Source organism: Hyperolius riggenbachi, chromosome 3, assembly GCF_040937935.1.
Source record: "Hyperolius riggenbachi isolate aHypRig1 chromosome 3, aHypRig1.pri, whole genome shotgun sequence".
In the NCBI taxonomy this organism is placed as follows: domain Eukaryota; kingdom Metazoa; phylum Chordata; class Amphibia; order Anura; family Hyperoliidae; genus Hyperolius; species Hyperolius riggenbachi.
In genome coordinates this window covers 21,912,394-21,929,980 of record NC_090648.1, presented here as the reverse complement: position 1 = coordinate 21,929,980, position 17,587 = coordinate 21,912,394, and the positions used below count along the sequence as shown (strand labels likewise).

Sequence of the window (17,587 nt, the reverse complement as noted above, 5' to 3'; positions counted from 1 at the left end):
GTTGCACTTTTCATGCGGTGACCGCGCCATTAGCGTGCTTTGTCGCTGTTGCGCTTTTCGTGCGGCTTAGCGAATGCATTTGTTATTTTCCTTGGCGTTCTGATCATTGTTATTTAATGTGTCTTTCTTGTTACACATGTGGTCTGTGCTATTTCAGTCTTGTGTCACTGTTAGCAATCGCCATCTCTTGCGATAGCTTTCTCACTGGGTTTCCGCTGTTGTGTGTTCACTGTCGCCAGGTGGCGACTAGATTGGTGGATATACATACATTCTATCTCTGTATTTATTCAGTCTTGTGTCGCTGTTAGCAATCGCCATCTCCTGCGATCGCTTTCCCACTTGGTCTTCACTGTTGTGTGTTCACCGTCGCCAGGTGGCGACTAGATTGGTGGACATACATACATTCTGTCTCTGTGCTCACTCTCTTTTACTAGGGCCTATCTTGCCCTGTATTGCTGCCCCTCGTACAATTCCTATCTGGCATCTGGGGCAGTACAGAGGGGTTGTTCCTCTGCTCTCCACAGCTCCATCTGCTGGCAGGAATTACCCTCTACAGGTGCGTTGCACCACAGCTGGGTTCTGTTATTCAGACGTTTGTGGAGGATTTCCGCAGTGTCGGCGCGCATCTTGTGCACTGACCATGGAAATAATTCCACAATCGTTACAATACCTAGCATAAGAGCATTGCTCAAATGATTAGAAGCTATTCACCTGAGCAATGCTCCAGGTTTTGGGTAATGGGGAGTAATGGTTTTGCCATGGAGCTGTCCTTTGTTACTACGGCACTGCTAGTCTTCTCCCCCAGTAGATGTGCATGCACCTGAAGTCTCACATCCACCGCTGAATGCCAGGCTCTGTGCCTGGAAAATAAGTGAGTGCAGAATAAGAGATTGGGCAGCAGACTGTAAACCATGAGGCAAGGCAGCAGACTTGGAAGTAGATCGGAGATCATCAGATGGAACAGCAGACTGGACAACTGACTGATACCCTCAGACTAGGCATTAGACTGGGCACCCTCAGGAAGTAAAACTGTATCACCTAAATATGCCAAGTATACAATAAATAATCAAGCGACCAGTCCCAACAAGATAATCCAATATCAAGGAATAGATCTCATTGCAAATCTCATCATTTCAAGGCCATGTAAAAGCCTCTTTCTCAAAAAAAAAAAAAAAAAAAACATACTGAAATAATCCACTAAGGGAACCATGAACACTCACTACAAGTTTATGTGTGTCTCCAATAAGTCAGTTTTCCTGGAGTCAGCATGTTTTTATATTGAGAAAAGTTTCCTCACATGGTCATGAAAGATTTAAACAGTATAAAAAAAAATTCTAGCAGAACATCACTGAAATGATTAAACAAAGCACTTTCTCCTGCTATTCAGCTTCAACTCTGCATCCAAACTGGGGGTAACAGTATCTTTTTTTACTTGGTAATCACAAATGTATCAACACTGGAATGTAAACAAACACTCTCCGAGAAACTGTCTCTGCTTCAGGCACACACAGTGTTCAGAATAGCTCATTAGAAAATTTTAACATATAATAAAAAGCAGTTATAGCAGAAAAATAATAAAATGCAATGCCAGCTTTCACGGTAAGAAAAACTACACTTTGGAAATGTGTAATTTGTAAACAGACAATATTAAGTGTGCACAAAAGCAAATATTCTAACTGTATGAGTAATACAAAGTAGGAAAACACATTTTTATTGAATGTTATGTCAGAGTTTCACACCACTTCAATGCAGACAGTGCCTATGCTAATAATCGAACATGAGAACCTGTAGCTGCAAGACCACTACTGAGCATGGCCAGAAGCACTGGTGATCACTCATGTACGTTCACCTTCAAAGATGCTACAATATCTGTGCAGAAATGGGGGTAAATATATACAGTGTCTATGTTGTCTTGTTATTATTATTATTATTATTATTATTATTATTATTATTGTTATTATTCATTTTTATTATATTATATTTTTTACAAAAATAGGTTAACAACAACCACACTCTAATAACTGACTTTCTTCTAATGGGATTTAACAGTAGCAAAGAACTAAGAATTCTACTTTCTTCTCTTCTGGTTGTGGCTTATTGTGTGACATTATTTGTAAACATCCTGATTATTGTGCTGGTAATACACAGCCAGATCTTGCAATCTCCAATGTACTTTTTTCTTACACATTTATCCACAAATGATATATTGCTGACCACAAATATTGTGCCCAATATGCTGCCTGTCCTGCTAAAAGATGGTGAGACAATTGCTTTCTCTGGCTGTATCACCCAGTTTTATATTTTTGGTGCCACAGAAACATTAGAATGTCTTCTCCTTACCGTGATGTCTTATGACCGATATTTGGCCATCTGTTACCCGTTGCGTTATCCCGTGTTAATAAACAGATTGATCTGTCAGAAATTAGCTATAATTTCTTGGATAATAAGTTACTCACTTATACTAATTGACACCATAACCTTATCTAAATTAGAATACTGCAGATCAAATATCATTGATCATTTTTTCTGTGACCTTGCTCCTCTTCTAAAATTGTCTTGTTCCGATACATATATTATTCAGCTGGAAGTGTCTTTATTATGCATCCCACTTGTTGTCATCCCGTTTATAATAATCGTAACATCTTACGTCTGCATTATATTAGCTATTCTGAAGATCCAGTCTAAGGCGGGAAGACAGAAGACGTTCTCTACTTGTAGCTCTCACCTGACTGTGGTCATTCTGTTTTATGGGATTCTAATTGGAATTTATGGTCTCCCAAATGGTGGGCAAACACTGAACATAAATAAATTCCTCTCTTTGTCATATACTGTGCTGACTCCTTTGGTAAATCCCATTATCTACAGCCTTAGAAATCAAGACATCAGGAAAGCCTTGGAAAAGATGAAACCATCATTGGGCTTTTAGGGGTAGAAGCCAAAAGATGGGTAAAAAGATGTCTGGGGGGGGAATTATGGTTTGTGTGTGTTATAGCTAAAATAGCATGTTTTTTTTTTTTTTTGTTTCAAAGGGAACAAGTAAATAAGATATTAAATGGGTGCATATTAAAAATAAAAAGACATTTAAACAATGGGTAATGTTTGATTTTAACCACTTTACCCCCGCCCGTACGAATTTCTCTGTCCCATTTTCCATCCTTTAACCCCCAGGGGCGGAGAAATCCGTACTTTCCGCGCTCCCGCCGCTGCCCGCGCTCCCGCTTGTAAACACACTGCCGGCCGCTCGTAAACACGCCGCCGCCCGCTCGCCCGGAGATCAATGAACGGGAAAATCCATTCCCGTTCGTTGATCTAAGCCCCGCAATGATCCGCTGCTCTCCGATGAGCAGCGCGATCATTGTGAAAAAAAACCACGTTACCAGCCTCCTTTTACTTCCTCCAAGCTTTCGGAAGGACGCTTGGAGGTCGCATTAAACAAAAAGTTTACTATTTGGCCATCTTGTGGCCAAATAGTAAAACTACACCCTAAACATTTTTCACATACAAATGAATTAATTATACACAAAAAATTAACTCATTACCTCCCACACTCCCCATTTTTTTTTTTTTGTAATTAAAAACAAATTTAAAAATTTACAATTAAAAAAAATACATAAATAGTTACCTTAGGGACTGAATTTTTTAAATATTTATGTCAGGAGGGTACAACACTGTTACTTTATAAACTATGGGCTTGTAATTAGGGATGGACGCAAAACTGAAAAAAATGCACTTTTATTTCCAAATAAAATATTGGAGGCCAAACATTGTGATAGGGACATAATTTAAACGGTTTTATAACCGGGACAAAAGGGCAAATAAATTTCATGGGTTTTAATTACAGTAGCATGCATTATTTAAAAACTATAATGGCCGAAAACTGAAAAATAATTAATTTTTTCCCACATTTTTCCTATTTTCCCATTAAAACACATTTAGAATAAAATAATTCTTGGCATAATGTCCCACCTAAAGAAAGCCTAATTGGTGGCAAAAAAAAAAGATATAGTTCATTTCATTGTGATAAGTAATGATAAAGTTATAGACGAATGAATTGAAGGAGCGCTGAAAGGTGAAAATTGCTCTGGTGCTCAGGGGGTAAAACCCCTCAGTCGTGAAGTGGTTAATGTTCTTATCACAATCACAATTATACAAAATTTTGCATAAAAGTTAACAATTTTGGCCATATGTAATTATGATTTGGATATTCAATTGATTTTGTGTAACCCATTTATAATTTTACGTAAGGATAACTTAGCTCTCATCACTTTTCAAAAAAGGATTCATACTCACTTCTCCCACTGTTCTTCTCTATCCCTCTCCGTTATGTTGTAAAGGCCCCCCTTCAGCCAATAGCGGGTCAGTTAGGGATGGTGAGCAGTGCACAGGTACTGCCCGGCGACACGTGTACTTGTCAAAAGCAATCCGTATGTGTGCACTATGTAGTCACAACTACATAGTGTGCATGCATAGAGCACTACCGGCAATGGGCATGTGATCAAGGACGCACATCGCCGGGCAATGCCTGCACACTGCTCACAAACCCTAGCCAACCCATAAATAGCTCCAGGGTCCTTTACAACATCAGGGAGGGGTACAGAGAAGAACAGGGGGGAGCAGTGGGAATGAAGACTGCACACTGCACATGCTTGCTACTAACGGTTTGAAAAAATGATGAAAGCTAAGGTATCCTTCATGCAAAATTTTGTGCTGAATTTATCGGTTAATAGCAAAGCCCCTATAAATGCTATAATCCAAAACATTGCTACATATGTTAAGGGGAAAACAGGGAACAAGCAAAAAAAGTTTTTCAAAAAAGCCAACTCGTTTTTGAGAAAAATTGATTTTAACACTGCAAAGAAAAACGCTTTTTAAACTCAGAAAAATTACATTTTAAAAACTTTTTTTACTCTGCATTATTAATTTAGTTTTTTATTTCAAAGACTACAAGGTCTTTTTGAAAAATTCAGTGAAAGTATGTGTAATTGAAAAATAATGGTTCCTAATTGCAGTCACAGGAAAAACAAACCACATTTTTCCCCCAAAATTTTGCATTACGATTTTGCATCGTAATTGCAAATTATGATGCAAAATTGTGATTATATGAAATGTGTGCTCCTCGTTGGTATTGTAACCCATGTACATATAATTTTTAGGTTTTTTTTATTTAGGTGTTAAGTTGAGGCCAATAAAATATTAGCAAAGAGATGCCCATTACTGATATTCTGGCACAATTAAAAAAGGATTTAACCATAACCAGTCTAGGACCGTGTCACGCCAATGGGCTTGGCCACAGTGGCAGCCCCAGGACCGCCTAATGACGATCTATGTAAAGTCCCTGGGCTGGCTTTTGCAGGAGATCGTGCGCACGCTGCGTGTGCATCTCCTGCTTGGTAGGCAGAGCGGATTGCCTCTAGGACTCTATTAGATGGTAAAACTAGACGGCACCGTCTACTTAGTACATACAGCGCTGCGATTTAAGGCAGCGCTGTACAGGGGACAGTCGTGTCACTCAGCTGTCCCCTCCAAAGGGACAAAAGCGATCCGCTGTGATAGGCTGAAGCCTATCACAGCTGATCGCGCTGATTGGCTGGTGGAAGGAGGGAGGGGGAATAGGGAAAAAATAGTAAAGAATATTGACAAAATAAAGACATACATATTTATTAAGAAAAACAAAAAAACACCTGGGGTGCAATCAGACTCCACCAACGGAGAGCTCTGTTGGTGGGGAGAAAAGGGGGGATCACTTGTGTGCTGAGCTGTGCGGCCCTGCAGCGAGCCCTTAATGCTGCAGTGGCTATTTTTGTAAAAAATAGCCTGGTCTTTAAGGGGCGTAAAGCCTGTGGTCCTGAAGAGGTTAGGTGCTCTTTTCCATCTATCAGCTATTTCTAAAGAACATCCTTATCCTGCATAATGTCTAACCCTAACCTCCCCCTATTAATAACCTACCTACCAATATTACTTACTTTATAATGACTGGCAGAAACACTACCTAGATTGATTCATTCATTTCCCACTGCCTAACACAACCTTCAAAATGTACAGTCCTTCATCACCAGGGATGGTCGTAGTCAAAAACACACCTGAATTATACTACAAAACATATGATATACCCTATTAGAAAAGTAGTTAAAAATTAACTTTTATTATAAATTCATAAAAAAGTAATCAAATTGCTGATCATGTATTAATTGCGATTAAATTGACTGGAGGAAAGGTAGAGGGTCATTAAGACCATCCTCCTAGTTCACTGTAGTATTACTAAAACCCTACACCAAATTCAACATGTTTCATTTCCTTAATTGGAAACTTCGTCAGGAAAAGTGCGTACCCTAGTGATAGAGTGGTAAAGTGCTCAACATAGTAAATACATAGTATAAATCACATATTAAGAACTGATTAGCAACTAACAGAGTACTGGCCGCAACAGCAGCCTGCTGTTGCGGCCAGTACTCTGTTAGTTGCTAATCAGTTCTTAATATGTGATTTATACTATGTATTTACTATGTTGAGCACTTTACCACTCTATCACTAGGGTACGCACTTTTCCTGACGAAGGTTCCAATTAAGGAAATGAAACATGTTGAATTTGGTGTAGGGTTTTAGTAATACTACAGTGAACTAGGAGGATGGTCTTAATGACCCTCTACCTTTCCTCCAGTCAATTTAATCGCAATTAATACATGATCAGCAATTTGATTACTTTTTTATGAATTTATAATAAAAGTTAATTTTTAACTACTTTTCTAATAGGGTATATCATATGTTTTATGGTCGTAGTCAGCCAACTTCGCTACGCTGGAAATACGCGTAGTTTTACGCAATTACGTTTCGCCAAACTACGGCTTCGAAAACAAATATTTGCATCGTATGCATTTCGTAGAATACGCGTTAAAATACGCAATTACGCGTAGTGCGAAACGTAGTGTATGCGAATACTTATGCCCATATGCAGAAAATTGTACGCATTAATTTCTCTATAAATGCCCATACCGGGAACCCTTCTATGCGTACATTCCCCTTTCCAATGCGTAAATTTGTAAGCATACAATCGCATGCAGAAAATTAGACGTGAGTAACGCATTCGTAGTTCACTACGCAATACACATGTTAACTACGCATGGTGGGCGTAATTTGTAAGCGTAGTTTTGAAACTTCGCCTATGAACTACGATGCGTAAATGCGAACTATGATGCGTAAATTCGCACTGGTGTAGTTTCTGCTCATCCCTGTTCATCACAGCTACAAATATCCTCTTCCCCAACACCTCCTTCTGTTTCAATACATTTTATTAAAATTCAAACAAACAGAATACAGGGGTTACATTAGAGTACAAGCAGATATCTTATCATGTCGTGTGAACCCATGCAGAAAATATACGTTTTCAAAATTTCAAAAGCAAACATAGACAGTGTACACGGTATCTTGTCAACAGATGTTAGACTATGCTACAGGCATGTATACCAACAGATTGCTTGTATATTAGTCCTGCTCACGTTACACCGTTGTACATGAATTTTCTTTTGCAGAACAAAATGAGTAAGAAAAATTATTATAACACAGAAATAGAAAAACTTGGAACAGTTGGACAAGGTTCTGATCATTTTATTATTATTATTATTATTATTAACTAGCTGGTCGCCCGGCGTTGCCCGGGTATGTAAATTGGCAAGTGTTAGCTCTGTCCACTTTTTCTAATCCTAACACACAATTACCTAGTTTGTGAGCTTTGCGGTCTTTGGCATCAATAATTGGCTGTGGCTCCACTACTTTGAAAATCAATAGGTGAATTTTGATTAGCTTTTGTAGGCTCCACCTACTTTTCTGAATATTAATCCCAGTCACCCACTGTGCAAAGCTTAAGAACCCTGCCATTGACAGACAGTGTAAGAATGGCTGCAGTTTACATTCTGGCAGTTCAATTTTTATTTTTCTCCACCCACTGATGTCCTGATGCTTCCCGGGTATGTATTTGGCTGCTGTTGGCTGTGGCCACTTTTTCTAACCCTAACACACAATTGTCAATAGTCAATGACCAAGTTTGTGAGATTTGTGGTCTTTGGCATGAATAATTTTCATTGAAATGAAACACATCTGATTCGCTGTTTGTAGCCCCACCCCTTTTCTAAATATTTAACCCCAGTCACCCAATGATCAACTGTACCAGGTTTGAGGCTTGTGCCATTAACAGTGCAAAAATGGCAGCAATTAAATGTTTGCCTTGAAAATCAATAGGTGAATTGTGATTGTTTTTTGTAGGCTCCACCCACTTTTCTGAATATTAATCCCAGTCACCCAGTGACCAACTGTGCAAAGTTTTAGAACGTCACAATTAATAGTGTAAGAATGGCTGCAGTTTACATTTTCCAGTGAAATTTGTGTTTGTCTCCGCCCACTGAAGACTCGGCATTGCCCAGGTATGTATTTGGCTGGTGCTAGCTCCGCCCACTTTTTATAACCCAAACACAAAATTACTTAATGACCAAGTTTGTGAGCTTTGCGGTCTTTGGCATCAATAATTTGCATTGAAATAAAATAAATTTGATTGGCTGTGGCTCCACCCCTTTTCTGAATTAGAACCCCAATCACCCAATGGCCAACTGTACCAGGTACAGGTGATTAACAGTGCAAGAATGGCATCAATTAAATATTCCCCTTAAAGATTAATAGGTGGATTTTGATTGGCTTTTGTAGGCTCCACCCACTTTTCTGAATATTAATCTCAGTCACCCAGTGACCAACTGTGCAAAGTTTGAGAACCCTACCATTAATAGTGTAAGAATTGCTGCAATTTACATTTTCTCAGTGAAATTTGTATTTGTCTCCACCTACTGATGACCCGGCATTGCCCGATTATGTATTTGGCTGGTGTTGGCTGCGCCCACTTTTCCTAACCCTAACACACAATTACTCAATTACTCAATGACCAAGTTTGTGAGCTTTGCGGTCTTTGGCATCAATAACCTGCATTAAAATGAAACAAATCAGATTGGCTGTTTGGGGCTCCACTCCCTTATATAAATTTAAACCCCCGTCACGCAATGATCAACTGTACCAGGTTTGAGGCTTGTGCCATTAACAGTGCAAGAATGGCAGCAATGAAATATTCCCCTGAAAAATCAATAGGTAATTTTTGATTGTTTTTTTGTAGGCTCCACCCACTTTTCTGAATATTAACCCCAGTCACCCAGTAACCAACTGTGCAAAGTTTGAGAACCCTACCATTAACAGTGTAAGAATGGCTGCTGTTTACATTTTCCCAGTAAAATTTGTATTTGTCTCCGCCCACTTATGACCCAGCGTTGCCCGCTTATGTATTTGGCTGGTGTTGGCTGTGCCCACTTTCCTAACCCTAACACACAATTAATCAATTACTCAATTACCAAGTTTGTGAGCTTTGCGGTGTTTGGCAACAATAATTTGCATTGGAATGAAACAAATCTGATTGGCTATTTGTGGCTCCACCCTCTTTCTGAAATTGAACCCCAGTCACCCAATGATCAACTATACCAGGTTTGAGGCTTGTGCCATTAACAGTGCAAGAATGGCAGAAATGTAAATATTCCCCTTGAAAATCATTAGGTGAAATTTGATTGGCTTTTATAGGCTCCAACCACTTTTCTGATTATTAATCCCAGTCACCCAACGACCAACTGTGCAAAGTTTGAGAACCCTACCATTAACAGTGTAAGAAAAACAAAAGTTTGCTTTCTTAAAACAGAAAGAATTTGTGATAATTCAGGTTGGAGTGAGCTTGAGATGTCTCCCAGTGCATCACTGCTGAAAATATGCTTATTAACCATTGAAGCTAAACACACCTCCAGAACCACTGGAATGCAATGATGTGTCAGCTTGTTAAATTGTACAGAGCCATAATAATCCAACACACATACAGACTGTTCTGGATTGTTTGATCTTCATCAGTGCATGGCATAGATTAATTTGGCTCTATGCAGTAGGGCTTGTAACACCGAGAGGGACAGACTAACCAGCAAGCTCATGGTGACCCAGAACTCATTGGAGTGTGTAAGGGACTACAATGGTCCTAAAAGCCCCCTTACTAAGATGTTAAGAAAAACAAAAGTTTGCTTGCTTAGAACAGAAAGAATTTGCGATAATTCAGGTTGGAGTGAGCTTGAGCTGTCTCCCAGAGCATCACTGCTGAATATATGCAAATTAACCATTCTACCCTTAGAAGCTAAACACACCTCCAGTGTAACAGTGTAAGTGTGGCTGCAGTTTACATTTTCCAGTGAAATTTGTATTTGTCTCTTTTTGGTTATGGGAATAAAAAGTATCCTATACTTTATTCTAGGTAATGTACTATGTGTGTGCCAAATTTCATTAAAATCCGTTCAGCCGTTTTTGCGTGATCGAGTAACAAACATCCAAACAATCCAATAGGTGCAAGAATGGCAGGTTTGAGGCTTGTGCCATTAACAGTGCAAGAACAGCAGAAATATTCCCCTTGAAAATCGACCAACTGTGCAAATTTTGAGAACCCTACCATTAACAGTGTAAGAAAAACAAAAGTTTGCTTTCTTAACACAGAAAGAATTTGCGATAATTCAGGTTGGAGTGAGCTTGAGATGTCTCCCAGTGCATCACTGCTGAATATATGCAAATTAATCATTCTACCCTTAAAAGCTAAACACACCTCCCGAACTGCTGGAATGCAATGATGTGTCAGCTTCTTAATTTGTACAGAGGCATAATAATCCAACATGCATACAGACTGTTTTTGATTGTTTGATCCTCATCAGTGCATGGCATGGATTAATTTGGCTCTATGCAGTAGGGCTTGTAACACCGAGAGGAACAGACTGGCCAGCAAGCTCATGGTGACCCAGAACTCATTGGAGTGTGTAAGGGACTACAATGGTCCTAAAAGCCCCCTTACTAAGATGTTAAGAAAAACAAAAGTTTGCTTTCTTAAAACAGAAAGAATTTGCGATAATTCAGGTTGGAGTGAGCTTGAGATGTCTCCCAGTGCAACACTGCTGAATATATGCAAATTAACCATTCTACCCTTAGAAGCTAAACACACCTCCAGTGTAACAGTGTAAGAATGTCTGTAGTTTACATTTTCCAGTGAAATTTGTATTTGTCTCTTTTTGGTTATGGGAATAAAAAGTATCCTATACTTTATTCCAGGTAATGTACTATGTGTGTGCCAAATTTCATTAAAATCCGTTCAGCCGTTTTTGCGTGATCGAGTAACAAACATCCAAACATCCAAACATCCAAACATCCAAACATCCGAACTTTCCCATTTATTATATTAGTAGGATTATTTATAAAGCGCCAACATATTCTGTGGCGCTGTACAATGTAAGAAAACAAACAAGGGATACATAATGATACAGACAATGATATACATCAAATATGAACACTGATACAAGATACAGCACTGCTGATTACAATTTGATTTAACATGATGACTAAAATGTATAAATGTCTAACAGAGTGCAAGCAATTAAATAAATAACAGTCCATGACACAAAAGGGTGAGAGCCCTGCCCTTGTGAGCTTACAATCTAAAGGAATGGGGTGGAAATAAGAGGTGGGGGAGTATACAGTATATGTACAAGCAGTGCGTAATTAGGTTATTTAGTGTGCATGGCCTAAGCTATGAGGAAATATTCTAAGTTAGGAAGGACATCATCTACTGTATATTCTATCTAATATAGTCAAGTAGATACTTGAGTATGGAGCCAGTGCTCAATGCTAAGTAAGTCAACATCAGAGAGAGCAGAGCAGCAGGAAAAGGTGTAAGTGGAAATATTCTAAGTTGGGAGGGACATTGCTATGTTGTATTCAGGAAAGTCTTGGAACTCATACCACAGAGCCCATACACGAGAGATCATTTCGATTTTGTCGTTAGCTATGCATCAGTGCTGGTCGTAATGGAAAAATCTACGCTTACGGATCATTTCGCGTAATTTTACGCTATTACGCATTACGCAATTACGGTTACGGCGTAGGAAATTATCTACGGTACAACACTGTAATTACGCGTACACTTACGTCGTTACGCGTAAGGATAACGTAATCTACTCATTGAACTTCGCATCTCCGCGTAGCTATCGTAGCCGTATGCGTAACATTATGCTCGCATGCGGATTTTCTGTACGCGTTAGCCGTGATTGTACCGCGCATGCGCGCACCGGATTGCCAACGATGCGTATGTTGTAGCCGGCAAGCGTACAACCATGCGTATCCGCTCTGCAACTACTGCGCGCGCGCATGCGTACTTTGCCCCCGTACGCGTACGTACACGCGTACGTCACAAGCGGAAGTTTTGATTGGCTGATGCGTAGAGAAAGGAAGTTGGCCAGAGCAGGCACCGGCAAACGCGTGGAGAGGACGCATCACAGGCAACAGACACGCAGCACTGCCATCAACCATCCACCATGCCTCCTAAGATTCCCCTCAGGATGAAAGAGATGCTAATTGAGGTAACTTAAGCAATCTATTAACAGAATGTATAGTTTTTGGCTACTGTTTCTGACTGCATTTCTCTAATCTTTATATGTCCCATCATGTAAAAGGATATCATAGGTGTTAGTGTAGTAGAGAATTGTTTTTAGTTTATCTCTGTAACTTTGCATTTGTAGCAGTACTGTTAATAGTAGAGTGAGACATATTCACTACAGTGACCTGTTTTTTCTGGTTCCAACCTGGGACAAGTGAAGGTGGGGGGTGGGCTGTGGACGGCTGGGGAGGGGGTCGCAGCGCGCCGGAAAACGGGCCTGGGGGGCGTGTGCGGCGCGCATAGTGCGGGGCGCACTATGCGCGCTGCACACGCCCCCCAGGCCCGTTTGTTTTCTGCTAAAATGTGGCCTAAATTGCATTTGTTTTCTGCTAAAATTTGGCCTAAATTGCGTTTGTTTTCTGCTAAAATGTCTATATTTGCTGCTTTGGGGTTACGGTTACGCTCCGCCCATACAATGTCATGACCACGCCCATTTTTTGGCGCCCCGCCAAAAAATGGGTGTGGTCATGACATTGTATGGGTGGAGCGTAACCGTAACCCCAAAGCAGCAAATATAGACATTTTAGCAGAAAACAAACGCAATTTAGGCCAAATTTTAGCAGAAAACAAACGCAATTTAGGCCACATTTTAGCAGAAAACAAACGCACTTTGGGCCACATTTCAGCAGAAAATGAACGCACTTTGGGCTGCATTTCAGCAGAAAATAAACGCAATTTGGGCCACATTTCAGCAGAAAGTAAACGCAATTTGGGCCATATTTTAGCAGAAAACAAACTCAATTTAGGCCACATTTTAGCAGAAAACAAACGCACTTTGGGCCACATTTCAGCAGAAAATGAACGCACTTTGGGCTGCATTTCAGCAGAAAATAAACGCAATTTGGGCCACATTTCAGCAGAAAGTAAACGCAATTTGGGCCATATTTTAGCAGAAAACAAACTCAATTTAGGCCACATTTTAGCAGAAAACAAACGCACTTTGGGCCACATTTCAGCAGAAAATGAACGCACTTTGGGCTGCATTTCAGCAGAAAATAAGCGCAATTTGGGCCACATTTCAGCAGAAAGTAAACGCAATTTGGGCCATATTTTAGCAGAAAACAAACTCAATTTAGGCCACATTTTAGCAGGGAAAAAAATCGCAATTTGGGCCACATTTCAGGCAAGCATCACGCAAGGCCTTTCAGCCCGCACGTCATCCCCAATCCAACAAAAAACAGTATTGCCAGGCACAACAGCCAGTAGAGGAGAATTGAGAATCCAGGTGAGAGGTGTCTACCATATTAAGGGGGCATTCTGCCTATTTATGTGAAATCCTGTCTATTTATGTGCCTCATGACTGCTGAATTTGTCTTGTTGGGGGCCTCATGATTGCTGAATGTCTTGTTGGGGGCCTCATGATTTGTTGGGGGCCTCATGATTGCTGAATTTGTCTTGTTGGGGGCAACATGATTGCTGAATTTGTCTTGTTGGGGGTCTCAAGATTGCTGAATGTGTCTTGTTGGGAGCCTGATGATTTCTTGGGGGCCTCATGATTGCTACATTTGTCTTGTTGGGGGCCTCTGGGAAAAGCTGAATCATTATCCTATGAGACAATAGCATTAAACCTACATTTTTGCTTTTTAAAACGGAAAATAAAACTGTGAGGTTCTAAAAAACGAATACATTTTTCAGGAGTAGGATGAAAGAAATTGTTTATCTTCACAGTTTATTTGCAACTTGGATTTTCAATAATGTTCATGTATGAGTTAAAACGTTTGTATGAAGTTTTAAATTGCTGTTGCCACTTTGCGATAGATAAATTGACTTTTGGGTTGCAGTTTGGGCACTCGGCCTCCAAAAGTTTCGCCACCACTGTCCTAATCTAATGTCCCACATTGCTAAGTAAACGAAAATTTGTCGCCACCCATGGCCACACCCACATTCTGGTCCATGGCCGCACCCATTTTTGGGGGCGGCGCGTACGTGCGCCGCACAACATAACCCTCAGGTTTTTCGGCACACACATCTTCTCTAAAATTTGCGGCGCACCACTTCTTCCCTGCCTTTTTGCACCCCCCCCCTGGAAAATTTTGTGCGGACGCCCATGGCTATGAACTGGCACAAAGTCTATAGACGCCGCGGCCAGTTCATGGAATCCATTCAATTATATATTTGATGCTTGCTGTCACAGGATCTTCTCTGTCAGTCCAATCACACATGAAATGAAATGATGTAGTTATTATGGCTAGCAATGTCAGCAGTTATAGGTGGCACTAGTCATCGTTGATCCCTAGTATCTGCCCGAAGTCATAGTTGGTTGCTTCCCACAATTTTTGAAAACTGTCATTATGAATAATATTATAATCTTTTACATTATGCTGTAAGTAAGAAGATTCTTAATTAATGAAGGTATAATACAGTGGTCATTAATACTGTAATATTTCTTTTCCAGGAATTTACAAGAGGCCAGTATGACCTCACCACCCCGAGGGAGAAAAGGGACGTGGTGAGAAGGGTGCAGGGGATCCTGAGGGCCGAGTACCGGCGGGACCTCACCACCAAGCAGGTCCAAATGTTATGGAGCGACCTTAAGAGGAGGGACCAGGACCTGCTCAGGCGGGTGGTTGCTCAAATTGGATGTAAGTCAGCAAACTATTAGTTTATGTATGTCTATTTTGGGTTTTATATGCTGTATGTATTTATCCTAAAAAATAATTCCATGGGCTGAATACTATAGAGTTGTGCAGTATGTACAGTTAAAGTATATATCCGTAAGGTATTCACAGTGCAGCACTTTTCCCACATTTTGTTTTGTTAGGGGCTTATTCCAAAATGGGTTAAAACATATTATTTTGTGCTCCTGTGTGGGCATAGTGATGATATTTGTGCAATATGTACTGATTATACTGCATTCATGCAAATAAAGTTATTAAAAAAAATGGGCCCCTAGGCTTAACATTGGTTTTTGATAACCACTGATGATCAATTAACTTATTTTTTTTTTTAGAAAAATTTGATAGGTGCTGTCGTCCATCTGGACCCTATATCCTCTCCAGGCCCTAGGCAAGTGGCTAGGTTTGCCTTGTGGATGGTCCGGCTTTGTTGCACAGCAATTTTTTTTAAAGATCTCTCCAGAGCTATTCAATCGTATTGAAGCCTAAGCTCTTGCTGGGCCACTCAAGAACATACACAGAGTTGTCTCGGAGCCACACCATTGATATCTTGACTGTGTGCCCAGGGTCGTATTCCTACTACAAGATGAACCATTGCCCCAGTCTGCGTTCCAAGTGCTCTCTTTAAAGTGATCCTTAAGCCTGTAAAAAAAAAAGAAAAAGATTTTGACTCAACTGTGGCTTCCCTGAGCCCCCTGCAGTCGATCGGTGCCCTCGCCGCCTCGCTCAGATCCTCCTGGACCCCACGGCGACCACTTCCGGTTTCGCTGTCAGGAACCGACAGGCATTGGGAACGCGAGTGATTCTTCGTGTTCCCAGCAAAAATATCGCCCCCTATGCTACTATTACGTCCCGGAGGCCGCAATAGCCGCAAAGGATCACTTTAAAGCCTATCCTAGTTTTATTTTACTGTATTGAAGAGTCATATTCTTTCATGTATAATAAATACATTAAAGGAATAAGAATATGATTTTTTTTTCTGTGTTTAGAGTAAGGTCCTTATCAAAGTTCACTTGAAAATAGAAATAAAAGTAATTGTAGTTCAAACAATAAAGTTATTACTTTTTATCCATTTTATCATATATTTTGATTAAATTGTATTATTCATTACTCCTTACTACAGCTGCAAGTGGTACCCGCACTGCCCGGCCCCGGGGATCCTCTGCACCCAGGCCTTCTTCCTCAAGAGCCTCCTCACCTGGCCCCAGCCATCATAGCCAGAGGGCTTATCTGCTTAGAGCCAGGACACCGCTTTATGGTAAAATTCTCTTACTGTATGATTAACATTGCATACTATGGAAAAGCAAGTAAATGCTATGTTATATGTATTACATTACAGGTTCTTAATTTTAGGGATGATCAATGAGATTGAAATATGTACAAGTTGATGGATTGCTGGGTTTACCTATTTTGCACATTTTTTTCTACAGTTCCTCTATCAACATATACGAGGCTGAGGGGCCAGGTGAGGAGGCTGACGAAGACGAAGAGGAGGCATGAGCGGGAAATCCGCTTACTGAAGCAGCAGATGCTTGAAATGCGTCAGCATATGGCGAATGTGGAGGAGGAGGTCCGCCAGTTGAAGGGGACAGGGGGTAGGCGGTAGGGTGGACTGAGGGGTTTTTTTTTTGTTGTTTTTTTTTTTTTTGTTGTTGAAGATTTTTACTGCTGGCAGGTGATGTAGCTGCTGCATGGTTTTTTGGCAGTTGGAAACAGCTGTAAACAGCTATTTTCCACAATGCAGCAAGGTTCACAGGCCTGGTGTTTCACAGCATCAGAACTTTGTTTCTCTTATACAAGCCTCATTTTTAGCTGTACAGAAGAAAACTGCCCGGGCATTTTGCCCCTGAATCCGGGCAAAGCATGATGGGATTTCTGATGTTGTTGTTCTCGTTCTGCTGTTTTGGTTCAATTTTTTTTTTTTTTAACATTTTGAATTTGACATTTGAAGCCTAGGGTGTGCAGCTGGGAGGGGTGATCAGGACACAGGACAGTTGGAACTGTGTCTCCTGCTCCCTGTCACCTCCTTTCAACCAAAAAGATGGCTGCCCCCATGACAAAGATGGCTGTCCCCATGAATCACAAACATTTGACTGTTCTTTTAAAACAGGGTGGGTAAGAGATTATATTACCTATCTATTCTAATTAACATAACTAATGTAACTTAATGACAGTATATTTGTTTAGGCTGAAGTTCCCCTTTAAAAAAAAAAAAAAAAAAGAAAAGAAAAACTTTTCACAAAAAAATAAATTTTTTTCTTAAAAAAGGATAAGTTTCTTCTCTTTTGTTGTACGATCTCTGACACTGACACATTGTGTTGGACTAAATAATCGCAAAAGAAATGCAATGACATTGTTAATACAATGCATTTCAAAAACATATATTTATGCAGAATACTTAGTTGTATGTGTCACATTGCTTGTGTGATGCAATCCCTTA

At 40.2% G+C, this 17,587-nt stretch overlaps 2 protein-coding genes across 2 annotated transcripts in view; both read left to right on the top strand.

Moving 5' to 3' along the window:
• Nucleotides 1–2,926, top strand: part of LOC137561925 (olfactory receptor 2A7-like) — a 13,969-nt gene extending 11,043 nt beyond the window's left edge. Inside the window, exon 2 of the mRNA XM_068273270.1 lies at nt 1,997–2,926. Coding sequence (XP_068129371.1) covers nt 1,997–2,926 — 930 coding nt within the window. The remainder of the gene's footprint in view (nt 1–1,996) is intronic.
• A 9,484-nt stretch (nt 2,927–12,410) lies between these two features.
• The window catches only part of LOC137561923 (olfactory receptor 1500-like), a 71,895-nt gene continuing 66,718 nt past the window's right edge, over nt 12,411–17,587 (top strand). The window contains exons 1-3 of the mRNA XM_068273269.1: nt 12,411–12,455; nt 14,928–15,114; nt 16,578–16,717. Coding sequence (XP_068129370.1) covers nt 12,411–12,455; nt 14,928–15,114; nt 16,578–16,717 — 372 coding nt within the window. The remainder of the gene's footprint in view (nt 12,456–14,927; nt 15,115–16,577; nt 16,718–17,587) is intronic.